General features: G+C 43.1%; 1 protein-coding gene and 1 long non-coding RNA gene across 2 annotated transcripts in view; one reads left to right on the forward strand and one right to left on the reverse strand.

The window, feature by feature from the left end:
* map3k1 (mitogen-activated protein kinase kinase kinase 1, E3 ubiquitin protein ligase) overlaps positions 1 to 14,219 on the reverse strand; it is a 144,796-nt gene extending 130,577 nt beyond the window's left edge. Inside the window, exon 1 of the mRNA XM_048523759.2 lies at positions 13,486 to 14,219. Within this exon, the coding sequence (XP_048379716.1) occupies positions 13,486 to 13,802 (317 nt within the window). The 5' untranslated portion in view covers positions 13,803 to 14,219. The remainder of the gene's footprint in view (positions 1 to 13,485) is intronic.
* LOC125448569 (uncharacterized) lies at positions 13,975 to 25,519 on the forward strand. The gene is made up of 3 exons (XR_007246749.2): positions 13,975 to 14,121; positions 14,906 to 14,967; positions 25,296 to 25,519. It is a non-coding gene; the product is annotated as an uncharacterized LOC125448569 (long non-coding RNA).
* Positions 25,520 to 26,881: the final 1,362 nt, after the last annotated feature.

Below are 26,881 nucleotides of genomic sequence, written 5' to 3' on the forward strand. Positions count from 1 at the left end.
GACCCCACCGACTCCCACAGCTACCTAGAATACACCTCCTCCCACCCACCTTCCTGCAAAAATGCCATTCCCTATTCCCACTTCCTTCACCTCCACAGCATCTACTCCCAGGATGAGGCATTCCGTACATCTCAGATGCCCTCGTTTTTCAAGGGCCGCAACTTGCCCCACCTCAGTGGTCGAGAACGCCCTCGACCGTATCTCCGGTGTTTCCCTCCACTCATCCCTGACAACCACTCCCCACAGTAAAAACCAAAACAGAACCCCCCCTCATCCTCACATACCACCCTACCAGCCTCTGGATCCAACACATCATCCTCTGACACTTCCGCCGTCTCCAATCCGACCCCAAAGACATTTTTCCCTCCCTACCCTTATCTGCCTTCCGGAGGGACCACTCCCTTGTCCGCTCCTCACTCCCCTCCAGCCCCACCAAACCCAGCACTTTTACCCGCAACCGCAGGAACTGCTACACCTCCCTCCTCAACCCCATCCCAGGCCCCAAGACAACTTTCCACATCAAGCAGATGTTCACCTGCACATCTGCTAATGTGGTATACTGCATCCGCTGTTCCCATTGTGGCCTCCTTGACTTAGGGGAAACCAAGTGGATGCTTGGGGACTGCTTTGCAGAACACCTATGCTCGGTTTGCACTAAACGACTACACCTCCCCACCCCCCCCCCCCCCCCCCCCCAACTCCCATTTCACAGACGAAATGTTGACCCTGGGCCTCCTGCAGTGTCACAATGATGCAGGAACAGCAACTCATATTCTGCTTGGGAACCCTGCAGCCCAATGGTATCAATGTGGACTCCACAAGCTTCAAAATTTCCCCTCCCCTACCGCATCCCAAAACCAGCCTAGCTCATTAACTGGCTCCATCCTTGCCTCTTTGACCGGTCTGTCTCCTCTCCACCTATCTTCTTCTCTATCCATCTTCCTCTCTCTCCCTATTTATTTCAGGACACCCTTCCCCTTAACCATTTCTGAAGAAGGGTCTAGGCCTGAAAGATCAGCTCTCCTGCTCCTAAATTGCTGTTTGGCCTGCTGTGTTCATCCAGCTCTACACCTTGTTATCACACTGCTATTGAGTCATACAAGGATGACAGATTTCCTTCCCTAAAAGGATGTTAGTGAACCAGATGAAATGGACTGAATTGCATTTCAAGCACTGAAGTAAGCTTAAGAATTATGAGATTCTGTCAACAGTTACGTTTTGCATATCATTCAGACGCCAAAATTAGATGTGTTTTCTGTAGAACCTCTAATTTTGTGACAGACTGTTTTAAAATCAGTAGGACTAGTGGAACTGCACCACAAGCCAGATGCACAAGGCAGAAAACATAAGACAAAGATACATATTATATTGTATCTAGAAGTATGTGTGCCAGAGTAATTATCATTTACTGGAGGTGGCTCAAGAGCAATCCAATGCAGCAATCCCCAGATGATTAGTTCTTGAAAAGTAGTAAGAGTTCCTTCGAAGGTTAATTACAGCTGGAATACTAAACTGCTTGTAGCTTTTTAGTACAGGCAATAGATGTGTAAGTGTTGAAGTTTCTATTGTTTCAGCATTGTTGAAAACCCTCGATTATCATAGCTTTCTTTGCTTAGGCATCGTGCTTGGAGCACATAAGAACATGTGGCCAAATCAAGCCAGGTTGATCAGCCTAATATATCTTTTTTCAGACAGAACAACCAAAAGCACAACATACCACAGAAGCATCTAATGGTAACCTTATAGTCAGCCAGGCATTCAAATATCTTTGTGGTGCCACTGGGTCTGATACTCCCATTCCTTTGGGGCCTTTCCACAAGCATTAAATACTTCAAAATCTGAGCAACTGCTGGTATGGACACAGTAAAACTAAAACATCCTGGTTCTGTGGGAGATGGCCCTGAGAGTCTGATTCTTTGATACAGGCTAGGCTAGGATATGGAGGCTCATGTCCCACACATTCAAGCTGCTTCTGTTGTTCCTACTTTGAAAAAAAAATGAAGCCTCACAGCTATGGGTTTTTGATGTTCACCACCGCAGACTTAAAATTACTCTTCAAAATAAAACCCAGGACAAAATACACCGTGTAAAGCCATAGTATTGTCACACCTCCCCCCTTAAAAAAATCATCAGCATACAAAGTTGACTTCACTTTTAAAACCAAGTACTACGCTATTAGTACACAATACATTTACATTATATTGGCTGTCAGCATGCAAACATTCCCTTCAAATTTCCACTTCAGTATGTTTATTCCTGCCAGTGAACAGGTGGATAAGGGTAAAGCGGTTGATGTGGTATATATGGATTTCAGTAAAGTGTTTGATAAGGTTCCCCACGGTAGGCAATTGCAGAAAATACGGAGGCATGGGATTGAGGGTGATTTAGCGGTTTGGATCAGAAACTGGCCAGCTGTAAGAAGATAGAGGGTGGTGGTTGATGGGAAATGTTCATCCTGGAGTTCAGTTACTAGTGGTGTACCACAAGGATCTGTTTTGGGGCCACTGCTGTTTGTCATTTTTATAAGTGACCTGGATGAGGGCGTAGAAGGATGGGTTAGTAAATTTACAGATGACGCTAAAGTGCAGAAGGATGTTACAGGTTATAGGACATAGATAAGCTGCAGAGCTGGGCTCAGAGGTGGCAAATGAAATGTAATGCGGAAAAGTGTGAGGTGATTCTCTTTGGAAGGAGTAACAGAAATACAGAGTACCGGGCTAATTGTAAGATTCTTGGTAGTGTGGATGAGCAGAGAGATCTTAGTGTTCATGTGCGTAGATCCCTGAAAGTTGCCACCCAGGTTGATAGGGTTGACCCTTAGGTTTTATTGGTAATAGGATTGAGTTTCGAGGCCATGATGCAGCTGTACACAACTCTGGTGCGGCCGCACTTGGAGTATTGCATACAGGTCTGGTCGCCGCATTATAAGAAGGATGTGGAAGCATTGGAAAGGGTGCAGAGGAGATTTACGAGGATGTTGCCTGGTATGGAGGGAAAGTCTTATGACGAAAGGCTGAGGAACTTGAGGCTGATTTTGTTACAGAGAAGAAAGTTAAGAGGCGACTTAATAGAGACATACCAGATGATCAGAGGATTGGATCGGGTGGACAGTGAGAGACTTTTTCCTCGGATGGTGATGGCTAGCATGAGGGGACATAGCTTTAAATTGGGGTGATAGATAATGGACAGATGTCAGAGGTAGGTTCTTTACTCAGAGTAAGGGCATGGAATACCCTGCCTGCAACAGTAGTAGACTTGCCAACTTTAAGGGCATTTAGGTGGTCATTGGATAAACATATGGATGATAATGGAATAGTGTAGATTAGATGGGCTTCAGATTGATCTCACGGGTCGGCGCAGCATCGAGGGCCGAAGGGCCTGCGCTGCGCTGTAATGTTCTATGCTCTATTCTATCACCCAAAGCAAGATCTGGTCAACCATACAGGCTGGGATCCTATTTAGGATAGCAGCAACCAGCTTATATCCTAGCAAAGATTAGGCTGCTTTTTACAAATTACAACCTATATGGGTGAATGCCGACAGTATATTGTGTAGGATGCCATTTTCATCGAGAAAAAAAAATCACTTGATTAAAGTAAGGCATTTCTATTATTGTTGCTACACATCATTAGGAGAAAGAAACAAAAGTACAAAAAGAGGCAGCAAAACTGCACAAAACAAATCTTGTGGTATGACCAGAGCCAGCAGCATGTAGTAAAATGCACACATGCCATTAAAGATAATGGGAACTGCAGATGCTGGCGAATCCAAGATAATAAAGTGTGAAGCTGGATGAACACAGCAGGCCAAGCAGCATCTCAGGAGCACAAAAGCTGACGTTTCAGGCCTAGACCCTTTGTCAGCTTTTGTGCTCCTGAGATGCTGCTTGGCCTGCTGTGTTCATTCAGCTTCACACTTTGTTATCACATGCCATTAAATCCTATTTTTAAAAAAATGCTGCACGTTGAAGGTAGGATCTGCTAGGAGCATGCAATTTGTTGTCTATGCTAATAACAAATGTTATACGACTTTTTATTAATCTGAAACACAAATCAAACCAAGTCTGAGGAGCACAAAAGCTGACATTTCAGGCCTAGACCCTTCATCGGAAAAGGGGGGGGGGGGGGGGGGGAGAGAAGGGGGCTCTGAAATAAATAGGGAGAGGGGGAAGCGGATCCAAGATGGATAGAGGAGAAGATAGGTGGAGAGGAGACAGACAAGTTAAAGTGGCAGGGATGGAGCCAGTAGAGATGAGTGTAGGTGGGGAGGTAGGGAGGGGATAGGTCAGTCTGGGGGAAGACGGACAGTTCAAGGGGGTGGGATGAAGTTAGAAGGCAGGAAACGGGGGTGTAGCTTGAGGTGGGAGGAGGGGATAGGTGAGAGAAGAACAGGTTAGGGAGGCAGGGACAAGCTGGGCTGGTTTTGGGATGCAGTAGAGGGAGTGGAGATTTAAGCATGTGAAATCCACATTGATACCATTGGGCTGCGGGGTTCCCAAGCAGAATATAAGTTGCTGTTCCTGCAACCTTTGGGTGGCATCGTTGTGGCACTGCACTAGGCCCAGGATGGACATGTCATCTAAGGAATGGGAGGGGGAGTTGAATTGGTTCATGACTGGGAGGTGCAGTTGTTTAGTGTGAACCGAGCGTAGGTGTTCTGCAAAGAGCTCCAAGGCTCCGCTTGGTTGCCCCAACGGGTACAGCAGATGCAGTATACCACATTGGCAGATGTGCAGGTGAACATCTGCTTGATTTGGAAAGTCTTCTTGGGGCCTGGGTTAGGGGTGAGGGAGGAGGGATGGGGGCAAGTGTAGCACTTCCTGCAGTTGCAGGGGAAAGTGCCGGGTGTGGGGCAGACAAGGGAGTCAGAGAGAGTGGTCCCTCTGGAAAGCAGACAAAAGGTGGGTGGGGATAGAAAAAAGTCTTTGGTGGTGGGGTCAGAGGACGATGGGGTGGTATGTGAGGATGAAGGGGTTGTCTTTTGGCGGTTATTGTCAGGGATGAGTTGCAGGAAACACAGTCGCGAGAGCGAGCGCGAGAGTCTCAAGCTCACCTGGACCATTCAACCACCTAGTACACCCCCATTTCCTACCTACTAACCTCATCCCACCCCTTTAATTTGTCTGACTGCTCTCCACCTATCTTCTCCTCTGTCCATCTTCGGTCCGCCTCCCCCTCACTCCCTATTTATTTCAGAACCCTCTCCCCTTCCCCCTTTCTGATGAAGGGTCTAGGCCCTCAGCTCTTGTGCTCCCATTTTTCTGCTTGGCCTGCTGTGTTCATCCAGCTCCACACTTTTTTAATCTCGGATTCTCCAACATCTGCAGTTCCCATTATCTCTCTCTCAAACCAAGTCTTGTCATTTATATTGCTAAATCCAAAGCAATTTCATTATTACAACATATTTGTAGACCCAAAAAGAAAAAGTAAACCCCAAATTTGGAAAACAAAAGGAAAGGCAATACAAAAATCCAACTCCATTCAGTGAAGCAGATCACTTCTTAAAGACAAATTTTTATTAAGTACAAACCAAAAACTCATGGCACAACAAAAAATAGAGGACAATTTTGTCATATCCCTAATTTTCAATGTTTACTTACCACCTTGAGCAGAAGACATTTTCTAGGTTGGGGTGGTGTGAAGAAAAAAAAAAGTTTTATTGGAGGAGAAGTACTGAGGAAGTGATCCTAATAAAAACTAGGAAATCTAACTGTGTGTTGAAGAAGTATGTAGATTGACAAAACCATAGAGTGTTTACTACATGACATAATTTTCTTTTCAGTGGGTGTAGGTCTTAGTGATGCAACCAGTTTTCACGATGTGGAACATTTTGTTCTTTCTCCAATTCAAAAATGGAAAATTATTCTAAGTACTGGAGATATATCACTTATGCATGCAAAATGTAAAGACTGATTACCAAATACAGTTGATAGATTAAAAGTAAGATATAGTTTTAATAAGTATTTTTCCAACTTTTTGTCTCAAAGTCTCTTTAGCCAGGGACACAAATGTACTGCACAATATTTAGTACTGGTTCTTGAGCAGGGCGGAATAGTGGAACATTGAAAAAGTTCTCTGCTCTTAATTATGCTGTCAGTTTTTAGTTCTACATTATACTTAAATTGACCAGAGCATTTGAAAAGACATCTGCTTCACTGGTCCTGATTGGATTTCATATTGCCCTTCTTTTAAGTTGACTTCAGGAGCCTAACTTTTATTCTGGGTCTGTAGGGAGTCATCCATATTTTACTAAAACCAGAAAAACACTTGCTGGCATTACATTTACACTTTTGTGTCAACCACTGGAGGCTTTTTTTTGGGGGGGGGGGGGGGAGAAGAAAACCAAAGCTGAAATGTTAAGGCTGTATAAATTCAAGTGGTTGCACTTTATCTTATACTGTTGAGTATAAACTGCTGCCAATTTCCCCTCAATGGAAACCAAAATTACATTTGACCCTAAATATTTCACTAAGTCTCAATTCATGAGTACTCTTTTATATTTTATTCCATTGAGATCAGGAGGTTTAAAAAACAACTTTAGGATTGACCGTGATGCCACGGTGTTAAAACAACCAACCAATCTATTGATGCTTATATAAGAAAACCAAAAAAAAGGATTGCAGATGCTGGAAAGTGTCAGTAGATCTGGCAGCATCTATGGTCCGGTGTCCTGAAGAAGACCCGAAATGTTAACTCTGCTTTCCACAGATGCTGCCAGACCTGCTGTGTTTTTCCAGCAACTTTTCTTTTAATCTATTGATGCTACTGATTTGTTCAATTTTGAAAATATTAGGTGGCTATCACCACGAAGAATCCCAACCCTGAACATACCATCACTTTTTTTAAAAAAAATATAAAGGCTGTGGGAAAAGACAAAAATGTTGTAAAAACAAAAAATTAGTCTATTAAAGAATTACTGAATGATTTGGTTTCCAACTATGTGGAGAAAAATCAGCATTTAAAAATTAAAATGTTCTGTTTATCCTGCAGTCTCACAATAGTGGCACTCCTCTTCATCAGGACGTTCGCATTAAGCAAACAGTATGAAAAATGATGTTCAATTTTTGTAATAACCTAAGCAGGTGACAAAACAAAAGCACAAGATACATATGATTTAATAGTAGAGCAAAACACAAGCAGCCCCCTCCTGCCTGAGCACTCACCTTTCTGCTGCTAGGTTGGATACAGAATTTCACTTGTGTCAGTGCAGTTTGATCATTCTACAAAGACTGACACGTAATTGTCACGACAGAACTATTTTGAAAGATCTGGGCAAGCCGATGATAACATGAAGGAGTGCTGATAGACGTACTAAGGCAACATCAAGCAAGAACAAAAGATACAGAAATGAAGGCAATAAATTAAACAAGGGAAGCAAGAAAAAAGGTGCAGCAATAAAGTTAAACTGCCATAGTATTTCTAAAAAACAATGAGACATGTAGCTGTTCCCATTACAGAAATCATGAAAAGTTTTGGAAATTGTTTGTTAAACTGTAAAGAAAGCAACGAGGAACCTGGGAATCCTGTGGATAAAAACATTTTCAGGGAAGGGGATATCCCAAGAAAAAGGTCAGACTAGATGAGAACAAGAAAAGCAACTGAAAAAAAAATTCCAGACATTAGGAATGTTTTCTCTCTCAAAATATGTAGCCAACAAGTTAAAACAGATTTGAACAACATTAATTTCAACAAGACAGAGAAACATCTTGCTTCCTACTGCATTTCTCTTTCTATGTACGGGTTATTGAAATCCACCTCGTTCAATGACTGCGAAGGACATACAACACAAATGGGTATCAAATTTACTACAGGTTCTATCTTCCAATGTTCAACTCAATAATTATACAAAAGGTAAAACTGACGCTACAAACATTCAATAAATCCTTGAGAACAGAAATGTTTTAATCCTGTTTATTAAGTGTTAATTGCAATTGTGTTCCCTAATTTTCTTTCATGAAAAGAAGATTGAGTAAAAGAGTGTTACTTTTCTGGAATGCTCCTGGTTTTTCTCCAGAACTAATACCATAGTAAAAGCTACGTGCTTGAATTCCTGTATTAGCTTTGGAGAAAAAGATTTTGTAAAATTAAATTTTCCATTTACTCTTAGTTAAAAGACAACAAATCTAGCAGTTGTGATCTTGCACTAGGTATGAGGGGAATACTTTTCACACTAGGTTACCACTGAACCATTTCCTCCAGCAACTTATACTGATTGTTCATAAAGAAGTGTTATTCTTGACCTAGAAATTACACAGTAAATGTGGAGGTTTGTAGTATATCACAGCCAAACACACCATAGCTTGTAATTTGTCTCTTGTTGACAGTGTGCCTAAGCAGTTTGAAACAAGTCTCCAATGATTTTGTACAGATCCTTTCCCAGCCTCATTGATACCAAACTCCATTGCATAGTCCCTTTTTTAAAAAAAAAAGAAAGAGAGACTCGGGGTAGTAAGAACTGCAGGTGCTAGAGTCATATCTAACAGTGGTGGAACTGGAGGAACACAGCAGGCCAAGCAGCGGTAAAGTTGACATTTCAGGTCAGGACCCTTCTTCAGAAATGGGTAGAGAAAAGGGAACTCAGAAATAAATACAGGATCCATCGTGGCCTCCTCAAAAAAAAAACGGAGAGACCAAGCAGAAGCTTGGAGACACTTTTGTAGAGCATGTGTACTCAGTTCATGAACCCCCTTTCACTCCCTGGGTGACAAGTCCATCCTGGGCCTCCTCCAGTGGCACAATGACATCACTGACAAACTGGAGCCGCCTCAGGAGCCTACAGTTTCAAACACTAACCTCCTCTCCCCCACCCCATCCCATGACCTACCCTCCCACTTATCCCCACTCCTTGATCTGACACACATATTCCACTTGGGAAGCCTGCAGCCCAATGGTATCAATGTGGACTTCACAAGCTTCAAAATCTCCCCCTCCCCCACTGCGTCCCAAAACCAGCCCAGCTCGTCCCCGTCTCCCTAACCTGTTCTTCCTCTCACCTATCTCCTCCTCCCACCTCAAGCCACACTTCCATTTCTCACCTACCAACCTCATCCCACCTCCTTGACTTCCCCGGACTGACCTATCTCCTCTCCACCATCAGTCTTCGGTCCGCCTCCCCCTCTCTCCCTATTTATTTCAGAACTCTCTCCGATGCAGAGTCTAGGCCAGAAACGTCTGCTTTTGTGCTCCTGAGATGCTGCTTGGCCTGCTGTGTTCATCCAGCTACACGCTTTGTTATCTTGCTGTCCTACCTAACTGACCAATCCCCACCACACCCTACCTTCACTCACCTGTCACCATCCCACCTACCTTCCTCAACCTCACTCCTCCTCTATTTATTTCTGAGCTCCTTCCCCTCCCCCACCTCCCGATTTCTGAAGAAGACTCCTGATATACATCAACAACTTTCCTGCTTCTCTGATGCTGGCTGTCCTGTGTTTCTTCAGTTCCACACATTTGTTTTAAAAAAAATACTTACTTACATTGAAGTAGTTATTCAATTGAACATGTTGCTACAAAAATGGCATATAAAAGAATGGCACACTATACCATTCATCAATAATCTTTTTAATTCTTTCATGGAACAATTGGCAAGGCCAGCATTTGCACCCATCCTAAATGTCAAGAACATGGTGGTGAGCTACCTCCTTGAACCACTGAAACACATCTTGCAGACATACCTGTATATTTAGAGCTGACAGAAAGGGAGTTCCAGAATTTTGATCCAGTGACAGTAAAGGAACGGTAATATAACAGCAAGTCAGAATTGCAAGGTGACTCACTTTTTGTGGTGGCCTCATGCTTCTGTAGCCCACAATATTTAGGTTTGCAGGTTAGGATGATATTGTTGATGGTGCATTGTAAAGATTCATTAATGCATCTCGTGTAGTGGTGGAAGGAGTGTTAATCAAACAGACAGCTTTGTCCTGAGCTGAAAGGCGTAGCAGCACAGCTTGCGGGTTCCTCAGCCAGGAGCCCGGAGTTAGTCTACTTCATCTACTTATTTCTTTCCCCCCCACTTTCTGCTTCTTCTCAGTGTGTTTCCATTTATTATTTTACCTATTTTAACTTCTTCAGTGGAAGGCATTTTCCTCCACCCTGGGTCCAGCAAAGTGGCAGCTTCCAGCCTGGCGTGCTAGTCTAGGCATGGCACAGCGTTCTTCTATTGTAGTGACTCACCTCAGAGGAATGGTCTCTGCTTGACATGGCAGTCTATGGGTTCAGAGGTCCTGTCCCAGCATGAAAGTCTCATCAGTGTGGAGGTCTTCTTTGGCAGTGGCTTCTGGCATTCCAGGGGCTGGGCATGGCGATCTCATCCAACCCCAGCGTGGAGGTCTTGTATTTCAGCCTGGAGCAGCGGTCTCCTATTGTAGCAGCCTTATCCTGGCGTGTCAGTCTCCAAGTTTGATGATCTTGTCCAGGTGTGGAAATCATCTCCAGCAGCAGCTTCCAGGTATTCCAGAATTCATTAGTCTTAAAAAAAAAATACTACTTTCCCTGAGCTGAAACTGATCTCAGATGAACTCTTAAAATATTTACTTTCTCTTTTGTAGGACTTCTGTCACTAGTACTGGTACCATAGTATGGCAACCTATAAAATGCAACATATAAAAACTTGTCACCTTTGTTGTAAAAATACTCGTGACAATAAACTGCTATTCTATTCTCAGTCAGTTCAGAGTAGGCACTATTTGCCTTGCAAGTCAAATACTAATTGCTGCCATCAGATCTTTAGCAGGAACAAAGTGCTTCACACAATTAGTAGCAATGCAAAGTAAAAATGAAGCTTTAACATGCTGCATGTAAGTTATGCACTGTACTAATCATCAGTGTCATTGGAGGGCTGAATATAATGCAAGCACCATAAATCAAATTGGCAGCAATATTGTGAACAAATGTAGATGAGCGGCTCAGCAGAATTTAGAAATTATTTCTGACTCGTAGTCAAACAGCTGACAGAGAACATCGATGTTTTGCGTCAGTTAATTCACCCCAAATTTGGTAGTTTGAGTACAGCTCAGGGCCTTAGACAGTTGGCCAGCGAAGCGCAACTTAATTAAATGAGAATCTCTAGTCAAAAAGTTTAATGTTGTCTGCAGGGGGCACACACGAAAAATGTCTGTTTGGGTCCAGTGCTCAACTGGCTGGCAGTCATGACACCACTACTTAGTCCAAGAAAAGAAAAACTGAAACAAGAAAAAAGGAGAAACAAATATATACTTATTTTCAGTGTTCAGTAATGGGAAAATGGCTTGGAAACTGATTTTGTAATGAAACTATTTTCCAGAAAACAAAAGCAACTACATCAGAATTGTATTGTTAAGCATGCTAACTATAGAACAATAGTTCCAAATTTGTGGGACCAATGAAAGCCTTGCTGTAGAGATGACAAAATTACTAAAATATCATCTCCACTTATATGCAAAGCAGGTAACAAGAAAAATAAAACAAAACAAACTTTTGCTTACATTTCTGCAAGAGTTTAATGACTTTGAAAAGTCAAATCTATGCAAGGGCAATTCTTATATTCCGGTCACCTCACAATCCACATTTAAGAGTTCTCTCTTGCCATCCAACAAAAACATTACTGGAGAAAAGAAATGCTCCAGAAAGTAGTTGTTTTGAAAACTTTCTATTGATTGATAAATAAAAGCCAAGATTTGTGAAACCAGCAATGAGAAGAAGTCAAAGCAAATTCTATTCAAATTTGCTGCTCCATGTACAGCTCATGCAAGGGCCATTAAGTGTTCAGATACACTGTATTCTTGCTTCACTAAAAAGTTGATAAAAAAGGTGACAGCGATTGCTTCACTGCTAGAAAACTGTCAATAAATTATTCGCCTGCGGACATTAGAAATAAAACCATACTTCCCTTCTACAAATTCACGTTAACTTCAAACAGACGAATGTTTACACTTCCTCGCTTTGAATTTTCCCGGAAAGTGGCGACATTACAAAAAACAATTTCTAAATGTTTTAACATAGTTACAAAGTAAAGTCGCCAAAGCCCCAGGGGGCCACAGGACTGTTTTGAGAGAGAGAGAGAGAGAGAGACACACACATTGAACTGGCGATGGGTTAATCCCAGGGTCACTACGTCTCAGGCAAAGGGCGAAATTGAGATTGTAGGTACTTAATAGTAATCGAACCTGTGTTGTTAGCGTTACTGTATTGCAAACTAGCCAACTGAGCTAACCGATGCCCAACTATTCATGCAGCACCCACATTTACGAATATTTTATACTACAGTTTCCTCTACATATCACCTTTGGGACCCTCCTTAAACTATCTACGAGTAAAATACTACATATTCGCCCCGCCCCCTCCCCCGCGCCTATTTGACGTAGTCATGTCCCAAAAGCAGCTAGACTCCAATTCAGATTCAACACAAAATGAAAGTCGCTCGAGTTTGCAGGTTTGAAACGCAGTTACTGACACTAATCTAGTAATACTCCACAAAATTAATACCCCCACGACATACAACTTAACTAACATTCCCACTTACACGTAGGTTAAGTAATTACAGCATACAAAAATTAATACAAGTACAACACATTATTAATCCACTCGTACACAAAACTTTGACCTAAAAATGAAGTACCTTATTTCAAACGCACAAGACGGTAGAGGAATCTGTCATTTAATCTGCGCTTGGAGGTGCAAATTCATGGCTAGTGCGTAAAGCCTAAAATGACAGGAAATCCTAGACGCGTGTCTTCGTTCACGTGCTATGAACATCCTACTACATTGCTTAAATTCACGGGCGAAACATCAAACTTGCAACCTGAATCCCAAGTACGGTCAGTTTTTTGTAGAACCGGGGGGGGGGGGAGACGTCTTGTTTTTGTCCCATTATGAAAGTTTACGAAACAGGGCATGCAAGAACCTAACGAATATCATTACCCCCTTAAACATTCACAATACCATAAAATGCTACAAAATCCTGTATTACATACACCGCGCTAAATCCGCTCCAAGTATACCACTATCGCCAACTTTCAATGAAACATGACTCAACCGGACGGACATGCACATCTAGTGGAGTTAAGAACAACGGCTGGTTCTTCAAAGATCAGACAAGATCATATGACAACACAACCGACAACATATTCAAAATATTCCGGAAACTGGGCTTGGCAAGGAAAGACTCTTGAGCAGACAGATCTCCAACAAAACACCAAAATCTTTAGTGTAACGGGGAAATCTCGTGTAGCTGCGGTTACATGTACCTACAGGACACACTGTTTATTTACATTCAGCCTCAATGTCTGACGCTGCAGCAGATATTCCGCCAGCAGCGGGAACAGTGGGACCAATCCCAGTCACTAACCCTTCATTCACCTTTCTTTCCCATCCCGTTCCAGCTCCCCCACCAATACACCCCCCCCCCCACAAAAATCCCCCTTCCCCTCATGTTACGCTTCTACTCATTACAGTTAAACTGTTATCACAAACAATGAGGGAAATTACCTGGCAGTGCCTTCCTTACCTGAACGGAGGGCCTATATCCATAAGAATGGCCCCGGCCGAGCCCCCATATCCATATCCTGCTGGTCCGGCAGTGCCGCCGGATTGCGCGGGCTGCTCCGCTCCGGCATGGGGCAGACACAGGTCCGAACTCGGCTCCTTCTCCACCGAGGCGTCGAAGTCGACACTCTTGACTTTACGGAGGTGCTTTCTGCATAACGCGAGCTGCTTCTGGGCCGAGGCCGGCTCTTCACTCGGCTCCGAGCTCTTGTTGCCGCGGCTCCCAGTCCCGGTGTCCCCGGTAAACACCGTCCGGCTCCCGGTGCCCGCCGTCGCCATTTTGTCCTGTCTCAGTTCATGGGCCTCCTCCGTCGCCCCCCGTCCTTCCCTCTCTGCCCCAATGGGGGGGGATTGAGAGAGAGATGAGCGGCCTCTTCCTCCGTACAGGAGATACAGCCGGGCGGAGCTCAGCCCCTCACCACACCGACTCCCTCCTCCCCACACACAGCCGCTCAGTCAATCAGCAGCCGCCCCGGAGCCGCACTCACATCCTCCTCCTCCTCGGTCCCGCTCCGCCCCCTCACTTCTCCGCCGTCGTTAAAGTGGATTGCCGCCGGCCCAGCTCAGGGTGGTGAATAACATCTCTCTCCGGTTGTAGGTAGGTATGTACGGGAGAAGGCAAGCAGTGTTGCCGGCTGCTACACAGTACTGACACCAAACTTGGCCGTTTCTTTTCCTCACTCTCAAATGTGCTGCTGCAGCAGCGCGAGGAGGAGCGCGCGAGCCGCCGCTGCTCCCCGTGGGTCCGGCCCTATTCCTTATATGGACAAACTTCCCTCGAGATAGCCCCATCTCCTCTCCTCATGCACAGCTCGGCCGGACGCTGAAATCGATCGTGGAAAGTCTCCTCCTGCATGTCGCTCAATCACTTCATTCACTTCTGGGGGTCGGGTCGCGGGCGGGCGGGCGGGTCGGTCGGCTGGACAACAATTGGGTCTCACCCACTGAACAGAAATCTCCAACGCAAAATACACCAAACGCTGGCGATGACTGAGTTAATACATGTTTTCTGGTGGCGTGTCTGTCGATTTAAAATGTCATAATATTGAAATGTCCTAATTTTTAATATGCAAAATGTTTTTAGGATGTGATACACCCCAGCAGAAACAATGGTGGAAGCACAATCTTTACTAACGTTTCAAAAGATTTCCGTCCTAAAACACATTTCCCTTTGTTCTTTCTTCCTCCCGTTCCTTAATTCTGAACATGCGTAAAACCCGGTGTGTATGTTTCTAATACTGATTAAAGTTACCAACCTGAAAAGTTAAGACCTCTCCGTGGACTAGAACTTCCAGAATATTATTTTTATGTTACAGCGTGTTGCTTGAGATACAGTTTGTTTTCCATTTATTAAATTTAGATTGTGTGGTTCTGATTTGCAGAGATCCAAGATGAAATGCGATATGAAATAATTCAAAACAAATCGTATAGCAAAACTACTGAGGTATGGAACTAAGCGGATAACTCCATCAGAGAGGCTTATGGACTCTGTGTCTGCTTGTATGATGCTAAGTTTCTTTTTGTATTTACTCGTACACTGTTTCTGCCTTTGCTTGCCCCAATGGTGAAGTCTCGGAAAGATTAACAGCCAAATGAACTTCTCCCCATTGCGTAAGAGACCTAGAATGGAACACGCAGCCAGCGTTTTCTCCCTTAGAAGCAGGACACTTCATTGAGCCGCTAGGCCTCCATACACATTTGAAGTAAAATTCTTGAAAAGATTGGAGGTAATGTTCACCTTTGTTGCAAAGAAAGTAGGAACTGCAGATGCTGGAGAATGTGAGACAACAAGATGTATTTTTCTGAAAAAGAAGGGTCTAGCCCTGAAACGTCAGCTTTCCTGCTCCCCTGATGCTGCTTGGCTTGCTGTGTTGATCCAGCTCTACACTTTGTAGTCTCGATGTTTAGGTTTTGGTTAGGTGGCTTATCTGTTGGTTGTGGAGATCATCCCATCTGACATATTGCCACACAGACAGCAAAAGTGAAAATTCTTCTAGGATTAAATCCCCTAAGAGTTAAGGGCAGAGTCATTGGAAATAATTATTAGACAAGATATTTGTGAAGTAATTTTTGTTATAAAGCAAGTGAATAATTTGAATACATGCCAGAAGGATTTAATTTTGAAGTTTGCAGACAATACTAAAAATATGATATGTATCTCCCTTTCTACAAGGCAAAATGAGTTGCAATTGATTGATTTATTGTCACATGTACAAAAGTGTAGTGAAAAGCTTTGTCTAGGACGAGTACAGGCAGATCATAGTAAGTAAGGATGTACAGATCAAAGGTTGTTTAAAAAGACTTAGAGGCATACTGATTACGTTGCACAGGGTATGCACTAGGCAAGAACAATGTTAGCAAGATCAGCATTATTTGAGGCTAGAGAGTCCATTCATCAGTCTAATAATAGCCGGGAAGAAACTGTTCCTGACCCTGCTGGTGTGTGTGTGTACCAAAGACGATTACAGATAGAATTTAATATCAGTTTAAATGTGCAGTGCTACATTTGGTTTAAGAAACAATGGTAGTTATTATCTCATAGGAATTAGGCTTGCCTTGGAGCAAAGAAATGGATTTGGGGCACAAGGTATTGGACAAGAAAGACAGCACTTATATTGCAAAAATTACAAAAGAAAAACTTGGAATTTTAGATGTTGAATCAGAAGAGATATAGAATATAAAAGCTGAAGGCAATCATCACCCATTTTAAAACATTGAGATCCCTTTTAGTATACTTTGTGCACTATTAAATTTCACAGAATAGAACTGTCAAAAGCTTCATTGAAGATACAAGGCATAATACCAGAATGTTACATGGCATGAAGAAATACAAATGTAAAGGAAGATTAGAAGTACTGAAAACTTTTTAAATAAAATTATCCAGAACACACAGAAATGTGATAGAAGTTTGCTAAAATGTGAAATGAATAGATAGAATACAGGGAAGTAGCCTTTCCCAATTGTTCAGTAGTTTAGAATGTGATAAATATAAAAGATTTAACAGAACACAAAATAAGTTTCTTTAACAAAAACAGAAGTTACTGGAAAAGCTCAGCAGGTCTGGCAGCGTCAGTGAAGAGGAAACAGAGTTAACATTTCAAGCCTGGTGACTCTTCTTCAGAACTCATGGTAGCTAGGAAAATTGTATCAGAGATAATAGGAACTACAGATGCTGGCGAATCCGAGATACCAAGGTGTGGAGCTGGATGAACACAGCAGGCCAAGCAGCATCTTAGGAGCAGGAAAGCTGACGTTTCGGAAGGGTCTAGGCCTGAAACGTCAGCTTTCCTGCTCCTAAGATGCTGCTTGGTCTGCTGTGTTCATCCAGCTTCACACTTTATCTGGTAGCTAGGAAAATGTTGCAGAAGATAGGGTGGGAGGAGGTGGAAAAGAGTAAATGATAGGTGGGGATAATAGAGCCCAAAGAGAGAGAAACAATTTGGACTGACAAAGGAGTGGATAACGATCTGGCTGGGAGGGTGAATAACTGTTAATTTTCAGAAGAAGGGTCTAGGCCCGAAACGTCAGCTTTCCTGATCCTATGATGCAGCTTGGCCTGCTGTGTTCATCCCGCCCTGCGCCTGGTTATCCCAGATTCTCCAGCATCTGCAGTTCCTACTATCTCTTTTAATGAAGATTATTAGTGGCTAACAATAGATAGTGCGGAATAAGGCCTGGTTAGTGGGTTGTGGGCTAGGACATGGGAGAGTTCAGTCCTTAAAATAATTGAACTTGATGTTGAGCCCAGAAGGCTGCAGGGTCCCTAAGCAGAAAATGAGGTGTTGTTGTGCTGGGCTTTGCTGGAGCACTGCAGCAAGCCTGAAACAGAGATGTTGGTAAGGGAGCAGGGTGGTGTGTTAAAGTGGCAGGCAACCTCCCCAGCACCATTCTCCACAGGGCTCTCAAGCGGGTCCGATCCATCTCCCGCACTTTCGCCCTCATACCCTCTTTTCCCGCAACAGCGATAGGGCTCCCCTTGTCCTTACCTACCATTCCACCAGCATCCTCATGCAGAAGATCATCAGCTGCCATTCTGCCACCTCCAGCAAGTCCCCCTCCCTTGTCTGCCCTTCACAGGGACTGTTCCCTCTGGGACAACGTGGTCCACTCTTCCTTCACCCCCAACACCACCTCCCGACTCCATGGCACCTTCCCCTGCAATCACCCAAGATGTAACACCTGCCGATTTACCTCCTCCCTCCTCAGTATCCAAAGGCCCAAACATACCATCCAGGTGAAACAGCACATTACCTGCACTGCTCACAATCTAGTCTACTGCATTCACTGCTCACAATGTGGTCTCTACACTGGGGAAACAAAACATAGACTGGGTGGCTGCTTTACAGAACATCTTTGTTCTGCCTGCAAAAATGACACTGAACTTCCAGTTCCCTGGCCAACGCCTCTGTCTCAGGCAAGCTGCAGTGTTCCAATTAATCTCAGCACAAACTGGAAGAACAACACTTCATTTTCCACTTAGAGACCCTGCAGCCCTTTGGACTCAATTTTGAGTTCAATAATTTTAGAGCCTGAACTCTCCCATTTCCTAGATCCCAACTCCACACACCAGGCCTCGTTATCACATAGTCTCTCATTACACAGTATCTATTGTTCGCCGTTAACAGGCTCCATTAACTGCTACTCGCTCTCCTAGCCAGGTCATTATCCGCTCTTTTGTCTACCCTGCTGTTCTGTCTGTTTGGGCTGAATCCCCACTTATTGCTTCCTCCTTATCCCTTCCCCCAACCCTGTCTTCTGCATATAGTCCAACATTTTCCTTGCTACCATGAGTTCTGAGGAAGGACTACCAGATCCAAAACGTTAACTGTGATTTTTCTTCACAGATGCTGGCAGACCTGTTGAGATTTTCCAGCAACTTCTGTTTTTGTTTCTGATTTTTATATATATGCAGTTCTTTCAGTATTTATTTACAAGTTTATTTCAGTTGTTTATGGGCCTAAAAGTGTTAAAATGATCAAGTGCAATTAGCACCACTCACTGTAGTGATATCATGAGGCTTGGAAGAGAGTCATTAAGGATCGTGAAGGAGTGAGAGCAAAGACCAGATCCTCTTATTCTCGTAATGTGTAAATAGTTGCATGGATGCAACAGTGCATATCTTGATGACTACAAGATACTCTTTTTGTTAGACCAGAAGGCTATCGTATCCATATTCGACCATGTGGACCATGAGAAACATATGCTATAACATAAAGTATTGGCACACAGGGAACATTTTACACATTGAGAAACTCTTACACAGGATTTGTGATCAAAAAAGAAACAACATCAATATTTAAGATTACATTGGATAGATATGGGTAAAGGGATATGTGAGCTTGCATGAAAGATAGCTGAGAACTGTTTTCTTGGATGGAGGATAAGTGTCAGATTCTGTTTGGGAAAATGTGCTGGGTTGTAACTTCCATACATCAATAATATTAACCAGTTTTGAGTTGTTAATTACAGAAAGTTTGTTAGAATCACATAGTCGAACCTTTGTTTATTCATAATAAAAACATGCTCATTGTTAAATGTAAATGAAAATGGCTAAATATTTGAGCAAACTGTACAAGATGTGTCAACATTCTCCATCTTTCACCTAGGTAATGATCTCATTGTATTCTAACAAGAGTCATCAAAATAATGGGATAATGTGTCTTTCAGAGTAATACCTTGTCGGATTTCAAAAAATATCGCTAAGTAATTCACAATTATTTTGAACTGCAATGAAGTGCAGTAAGTAACTTAGTCGTTTGTTTGTTGTAATATTTCAGACAGCAAGAAAATTATAAATAATGAGGTGCTGTTTGCTGGTTGTGTTGGAGAGAGGAATATTGATTATGTTATTTCCTCTGATCTTTACCATGTAATAAATCCAGCTGGAAATAAATGGTGTCTTGGGCTCATATTTATTATTAATTTCAGGACACAAGCTATACTTTCTGGAATATCATTTAGAGTTTAGAGTCAACACCAAGGACTCTTCTGCATTTTTCTCTAGTTTTGTGGCTAACTCCCTTCTCAACCTCTCATCTTGACAATGAGACCTGTTTCCTTGGTCCTATTCATACTAAACTGCTAAACACCTAAATATCCCCTTGGGCCCCATGTTAGTTGACTTTGTAAACAGTTCTGTCTCTTCAGGTGTTGTACCTCACGTCCATAAATATGTTGTCTTCATCTCTTTCTTTAAAAAAACCCACCATATTTGCAAAGTTCCAGCTCTTGCTCAACTTCACTTTCCTGGTTCTTGGATGTGTTCTCACCTCCAAATCCATCTCCATCTTTGTCGACACTCCATGTTTAAATTTCTCCAATCTTGCTTCTGCCTTTGCCACTATACAAAATAGTCACACTGACTTCCTATCCAATTGTGATGCATGATCTTTCTTGATCTTTCTGCAGGCTTTGACACAATTGATCATATGATCCTTCTCCAATGCCTCTCCACTCTTTATCCCTCTGTGGGACTACTATTACCTTGTTCCAGTCCTAATTAATCACTTCTATTCCTGCCCCTTTCAGCATTCACCTGGGTATCCTCCAAGGATGTCCGCTTGGCCACTTTCTGTTTCTCGACTACATATTGCCCCTCTGACATCATGTAAAGACACAATGTTAGCTTTCAGAATGCTGAAGTCATTCAGTTCTATCTCATACTTCCTCTTGAATCCATCACTATTGATGAATTATCAGATGGTTTTTCTCACACCTGGAGATATTTCCTTCAATTAAATAATAAAGACTAAAGCTATTGTTTTCAGTCCTTGCTGTCATCCAATCGCCTTGCAACAGTCTGGGATGAAAATAGCCTATTCATAACCTTTGTTTCACATTTGATCTTCAGACGAACTTAAGATCTCATATTTGTGCCATCACTGGACTGCTCATTTCTACTTCAGTAACATTGCCCAACTCTGTCCCCTTTCAGAGATAGTGGGAACTGCAGATGCTGGAGGATCCGAGATAACAAAGTGTGGAGCTGGATGAACACAGCAGGCCAAGCAGCATCTTAGGAGCACAAAAGCTGACGTTTCGGGCCTAGACCCTCCATCAGAGAGCCTCTCTGATGGAGGGTCTAGGCCCGAAACATCAGCTTTTATGCTCTTAGGATGCTGCTCTTTCCCCTTTCAGCTCATCTGCTTCTTGCCTCCGTAATCTTTAGACTTGACAACTTCAGCACACTCCTGATGGCCTCCCACATTTCATCCTCCTTCAACTTGAGGCCATCCAAATCTATGTTACTTGTATCTTAATCTGTAGCAAGTCCATCAATGCGCTTGGCAACATTCACTGGTCTTGCTTAAGCAATAACTAATTTTAACTAAACTAAAACAAAGATCTGTGAATGCTGTAAAGCAGAAACAAAACAAAAAGGCAGAGAAACTTGGCAGGCCTGGAAGCATTTTGGAGAGAGAGCAGAGTTAACATTTTGAATCCAGTCTTCTTCCAGTTCCAGTTCATTAAAGCTGATTTAAAATGTAAATCATTTGTGATGGTGTAGTAGCTAATCAAAAGAATAGTACCTATTGTTCTCTCCTGATAAAGGTAATCGTGATGCTTAGCTATTTCACCTTCAGGACTAGTCCAACAGATAATTAAATCAGATCAGCAAATGATCTCAGGGAATACCTTTTAATGGATTGGGAATATTTCATGTTATTATTTAGGTGAGTTGAAATCTCCATTTAGTGACTCTGGGTATGGATGTCATTCAAAACATCTCTGGGATAAGGAGGACTTTTAGTCGAATTTTGTGGCAGTCTACTTAAGGGAAACTCTTGAAAGCTACCAGGCTATTCATAGACATAGATAATGGGAACTGCAGATGCTGGAGAATCCAATATAACAAAGTGTGAAGCTGGATGAACATAGCAGGCCAAGCAGCATCTCTGGAGCACAAAAGCTGACGTTTCGGGCCTAGACCCTTCATCAGAGAGGGGGATGGGGACAGGGGTCTGAAATAAATAGGGAGAGAGGGGGAGGCGGACCGAAGATGGATAGAGGAGAAGATAGGTGGAGAGGAGAGTGTAGGTGGGGAGGGGATAGGTCAGTCCAGGGAGGACGGACAGGTCAAGGAGGTGGGATGAGGTTGGTAGGTGGGAAATGGAGGTGCGGCTTGAGGTGGGAGGAGGGGATAGGTGAGAGGAAGAACAGGTTAGGGAGGCGGGGTCGAGCTGAGCTGGTTTTGTGATGCAGTGGGGGGAGGGGACGAGCTGGGCTGGTTTTGGGATGCAGTGGGGGAGGGGGAGATTTTGAAGCTGGTGAAGTCCACATTAATACCATTGGGCTGCAGGGTTCCCAAGCAGAATGTGACTTGCTGTTCCTGCAACCTTCAGGTGGCGTCATTGTGGCACTGCAGGAGGCCCATGATGGACATGTCATCTAAGGAATGGGAGGGGGAGTTAAAATGGTTCGTGACTGGAAGGTGCAGTTGTTTATTGCGAACCAAGCATAGGTGTTCAGCAAAGAGCTCGCAAGCCTCCGCTTGGTTTTCCCAATGTAGAGGAAGCCACACCGGGTACAGTGGATACAGTTTACTACATTGCCACATGTGCAGGTGAACATCTGCATAATATGGAAAGTCATCTTGGGGCCTGGGATGGGGGTGAGGGAGGAGGTGTGGGGCCAAGTGTAGCATTTCCTGTGGTTGCAGGGGAAGGTGGTGGGGTTGGAGGGGAGTGTGGAGTGGACTAGGGAATCCTGGAGAGAGTGGTCTCTCCGGAAGGCAGACAAGGGTGGGGATGGAAAAATGTCTTTGGTGGTGGGGTCGGATTGTAGATGGCGGAAGTGTCGGAGGATGATGCGTTGTATCCGGAGGTTGGTGGGGTGGTATATGAGGATGAGGGGTTTCTCTTAGGGCAGTTATTTGGGGGGGTGGGGTGTGAGGGATGTGTGAGAATGCGGGAAATGCAGGAGACACAGTCAAGGGCGTTCTCAACCACTGCGGGGGCGGGGGAAGTTGCAGTCCTTGAAGAACGCAGACATCTGGGATGTGCGGGAGTGGAATGCCTTATCCTGGGAGCAGATGCGGCGGAGGCGAAGGAATTAGGAATAGGGGATGGAATTTTTGCAGGGGGGTGTATTCTAGGTAGCTGTGGGAGTCAGTGGGCTTGAAGTGGACATCAGTTTCTAGCTGGTTACCTGAGATGGAGACTGAGAGGTCCAGGAAGGTGAGGGATGTGTTGGAGATGGCCCAGATGAACTTGAGGTTGGGGTGGAAGGTGTTGGTGAAGTGGATGAACTGTTCGATCTCCTCTGGGGAGCAAGAGGCGGCGCTGATACAGTCATCAATGTAACGGAGGAAGAGGTGGGTATTGGGGCCAGTGTAGGTGCGGATGAGGGACTGTTCCACATAACCTACAAAGAGGCAGGCATTGCCTGGGTCCATGAGGGTACCCATGGCCACCCCCTTTGTCTGTAGGAAGTGAGAGGAATCGAAAGAGAAGTTGTTGAGGGTGAGTATGAGTTCGGCTAGGCAGATCAGGGTGTCGGTGGAGGGGGACTGGTCGGGCCTGTGGGATACGAAGAAGAGGAGGGCCTTAAGGCCATCTGCATAAGGAATACAGGTTTATAGGGACTGGATGTCCATGGTGAAAATGAGGTCTAGCCATATATGCCTTTCTATCTGTATATTTCAAGTTTCTTTCAAAATAATTCAGCATTCCTTTCGCTATAACATTCGCTATTCTCAAATGCCTGCTGTGAAAGTACACTTATCCTAGTTTTTGCTTTAGCTACAATGGGAGTGAAGCTTAGTGCAACCGTATTAATTTGCATGGATCAATGCGCTGAAAATGTCAGAAAAATGTTGTGTTGTCTGAGGCATGAATTTCTGCTGCTTCCTGATGTCGTGCAAGAGTTTTCATTTGATTCCCCACTTACTCAACAACTGCCTTGAAATTGACTTTATCTATTTCAGAAGAATATAGTTTATATGAGAGCATCATGTCTTTCAAGATATGCACTTTTTGAATGTGCTCCCTGTTGTGATGGTAAGCGGGCAACAGTTAGCTTGTGCACAGTAAGTTGGATGAATTACTAACCATAGGCATGGTTGCCTATAGCAAGCACAGAAAATAATCACACATACAACAGTATCACACTGACCAGATAATCTGCTTTTCAGTCATATTAATTAGGAACATATATTGGCTAAATAACTATATTAGCTAAATAACAATCTCCACTATCCTTATTCAAATTGTGCCACGGGTTCTATCTTACCACTTGGAACCCTTAGTTAACATTTTGTCCACAAGACAGCACTTCAGAATGTGCTTGACTCCCCTCCCTCACTACTCAATTGGAGTGTCATCTTAGATTTATGACCCTGTCTTTAGAGTGAGATTTGAATATGCAGTCTTCTGCTTATGGCAAGAATACAGTCCCAGGCCAGTAATTTTGTCAATATTTTGATGGTGCTGTTTAAGGATGAAATATTGTCTGAACAGCAGGAAATCTAATTGTCGTTCTTTGAATGGGTTTTTCTTTAAATCCACATGACCCAATGAAATAGCTCGATAGGTCTGAGTTTAACATTTCTTCAGGAGACTCATCTTTGAAGTCTGGTAAATCCTCAGTATCTCAGTGTCAGCCTAAGTCATGTGCTTGACTGCTAGATTCAAGGTTAACCGACATCTTTCTTACTCAGCCTAGGGGTGATGGTGGTGTGGTGTAATATACTGGACTAATAACCCAGAATAATGTTATATAGACATGAATTTGAATTCAATAAAATCTGGAATTAAAACTAGTCTAATGCCAACTGTGAAACTATTGTCAATTGTATAATAACCCATCTGGTTCACCAATGTTCTTTAAGCATGGAAGTCTGTTACAATTATCAAGTCTGGCCCACTTGTCACTCTAGACCCACAGCAATGTGATTGACTGTCAAGTGTCTTCTGAAATGGCCCAGCAAGTCACTTAATTATAGTGCAATTATGAATGGGCAATGGGAACTAACCAGCGATGCCTGCATTCCATGAATAAAATTTTAAAAACTGCACGTACTGAATCAAAATTGCATTACTTCTGCAACTTCATTTAATCAAACTTCTTTTTTATATATGCTTGAGTCCTAGCCTTTTTCCCTGCAAGATTTGCAGAACTTTGATTTGTGCACACACCTTTAAATTCATTTGGCAGATGCACTAGGTACAATTAATGCTGTTTCCAGACAGGAGGAGGTAATAGTTAAAGGATGAGTCACTCCAGACTGCTTTCACAAGTAACATACATATCTAACGCAGGAAGGCCAATGTTTGTTTACTTCCTTGTCTAAGCAGTGTGTCAGGGTGGTGAATGAAACATGTGAAAGTTAAACTGAGGTACAATTTTCTGAATGAAAAATTACATTGAAAGAATTACTTGCATTGATCTAGAACTTTTCGCGTGCTTAGGTGGACCAAAATGTTTTACAGCCAATGGAGTACTTTTTGAAAGTGTAGGCACGGTTGCCAATAATAAGCACAGAGAATAAACGGACATACCACAATATGACATTTGCTTTTCTGTCATGTTAACTAGGACTATATTTTGGCCAAATAACTATCTCCCCTGTTTTTATTCAAAATGTGCCATGTGTTCAATCTTCTACCACTAAGGTAATATTTTGTCCTTTAGAACATCACTCATTACTCCATTGGAGTGTCATCTTAGATTTATGACCAAAGTCTTTAGAGTGAAATTTGAATTTGCAACCTTCTGATTAAAGAATACCACTCCAGGCCACTAATTCTGTAAACATTTTGCCTAAAAATGCAGATATTCCGCATGAAAGATGGATTCAGGAACTGGGCACTTGGACTGACAATTTGCAAGTATTACTCTGCTGCAAAAAATGGAAGGAATGAGAAATCCAGAATCACAGAACTGTTACATTTCAGGAACTTCTTCAAAATTCATGTTAACCTATCACCAAAAACAGATTGACTATGAACTTGAATTATCAGCAGATTAAAGGAAAGAGTATGGATTATTTTGGATCATGTCTGATTCATTTTGTTGTTTTTTTCTTGAGATATTTTCTAGCATGTCTAATAATTTTGATTCGTATTTCTAAAGAACAGTTATTGACTGTGCTGAGATAAGAAAAACGTTAAGTTTATTTGAGAACCATCTTGCTATGGCTCATCTTGTCAACAGACTTCAGAAGAGAGCAAAATCATGTGAAATTGCATCATTTCCCATAATGATGTGTGCTGTCTTTTTGGCATTTCACAGTCAAAACTAACCCTTTGTACTACATTTCTCCCCACTCTCCCTATGCACAAATCTCTGATTCAGTATCACACACGGGGTTTTGTAATTTTTCTTTCTTTATGTTTGTGGGTTACATTCAGTTATCCCATGACCTTGAGTTTTATAGCTTTCGCTCTGTTTATTTTTTCTTGCATGATGGCTGAGGAGAACTTTGTTCCAATTACAACTCAGAATCAGCAAGAACTGAAACTGCTGCTCCACATCATTCATATCTTCTATTTTATAAATCTTGGAAGGAAACATTTTTTTTTACAAGAGTGGCATTTGGGAGTACAATTTCTGCCAGTGATTTTTCTTGCATCATGGATAACAGGTGACTGGGGTGGTTGGTGGATGTACATTAACTTTATTTAGGAAACTTTATTTCACTACATTTCATAGTAAGGCTGTGGGACAGCGTAAGATCATGTGACATTGCATCACAGCATACTAAACAGTCAGACTTAACCCCTTATAATATAGAATGGAGTAGTTTTAAAGTGTCATCAATGTTGCAATAGGAAGCAGAGATAGTAGGAACTGCAGATGCTGGAGAATCTGAGGTAACAAGGTGTAGAGTTGGATGAACACAACAGACCAAGCAGCATCAGAGGAGCTGGAAGGCTAATGTTTTGGGCCTAGACCCTTCTTCAGAAATGGGGGAGGGGAAGAGGAATCTGAAATAAATAGGGAGAGAGGGAGAGGTGGATAGAAGATGGACAGAGAAGATAGGTGGAGAGGAGACAGACCGGTCTCAACGTGGACTTCGCAATCTTCAAAATCTCCCCTCCATGACCGCATCCCAAAACTAGCCCAGCTTGTGCCCGCCTCCCTATCCTGTCCTTCCTCCCACCTCTGCCCTCCTCCCACCTCAAGCCTCACCCCCCATCTCCTACCTACTAACCTCATCCCACCCCCTTGACCTGTCCATCCTCCTTGGACTGACCTATCTCCTCCCTACCTCCCCACCTACATTCACCTTTACTGGCTCCATCCCCGCCTCTTTGAACAGTCTGTCTCCTCTCCACCATCCATCTTTTATTCACCTCCCCCTCTCTCCTGTTTTTTTAGCTCCCCCTTCTCCTCCCCCATTTCTGAAGAAGGGTCTA

The sequence above is a fragment of the Stegostoma tigrinum genome, chromosome 1, assembly GCF_030684315.1.
Source record: "Stegostoma tigrinum isolate sSteTig4 chromosome 1, sSteTig4.hap1, whole genome shotgun sequence".
In the NCBI taxonomy this organism is placed as follows: Eukaryota; Metazoa; Chordata; class Chondrichthyes; order Orectolobiformes; family Stegostomatidae; genus Stegostoma; species Stegostoma tigrinum.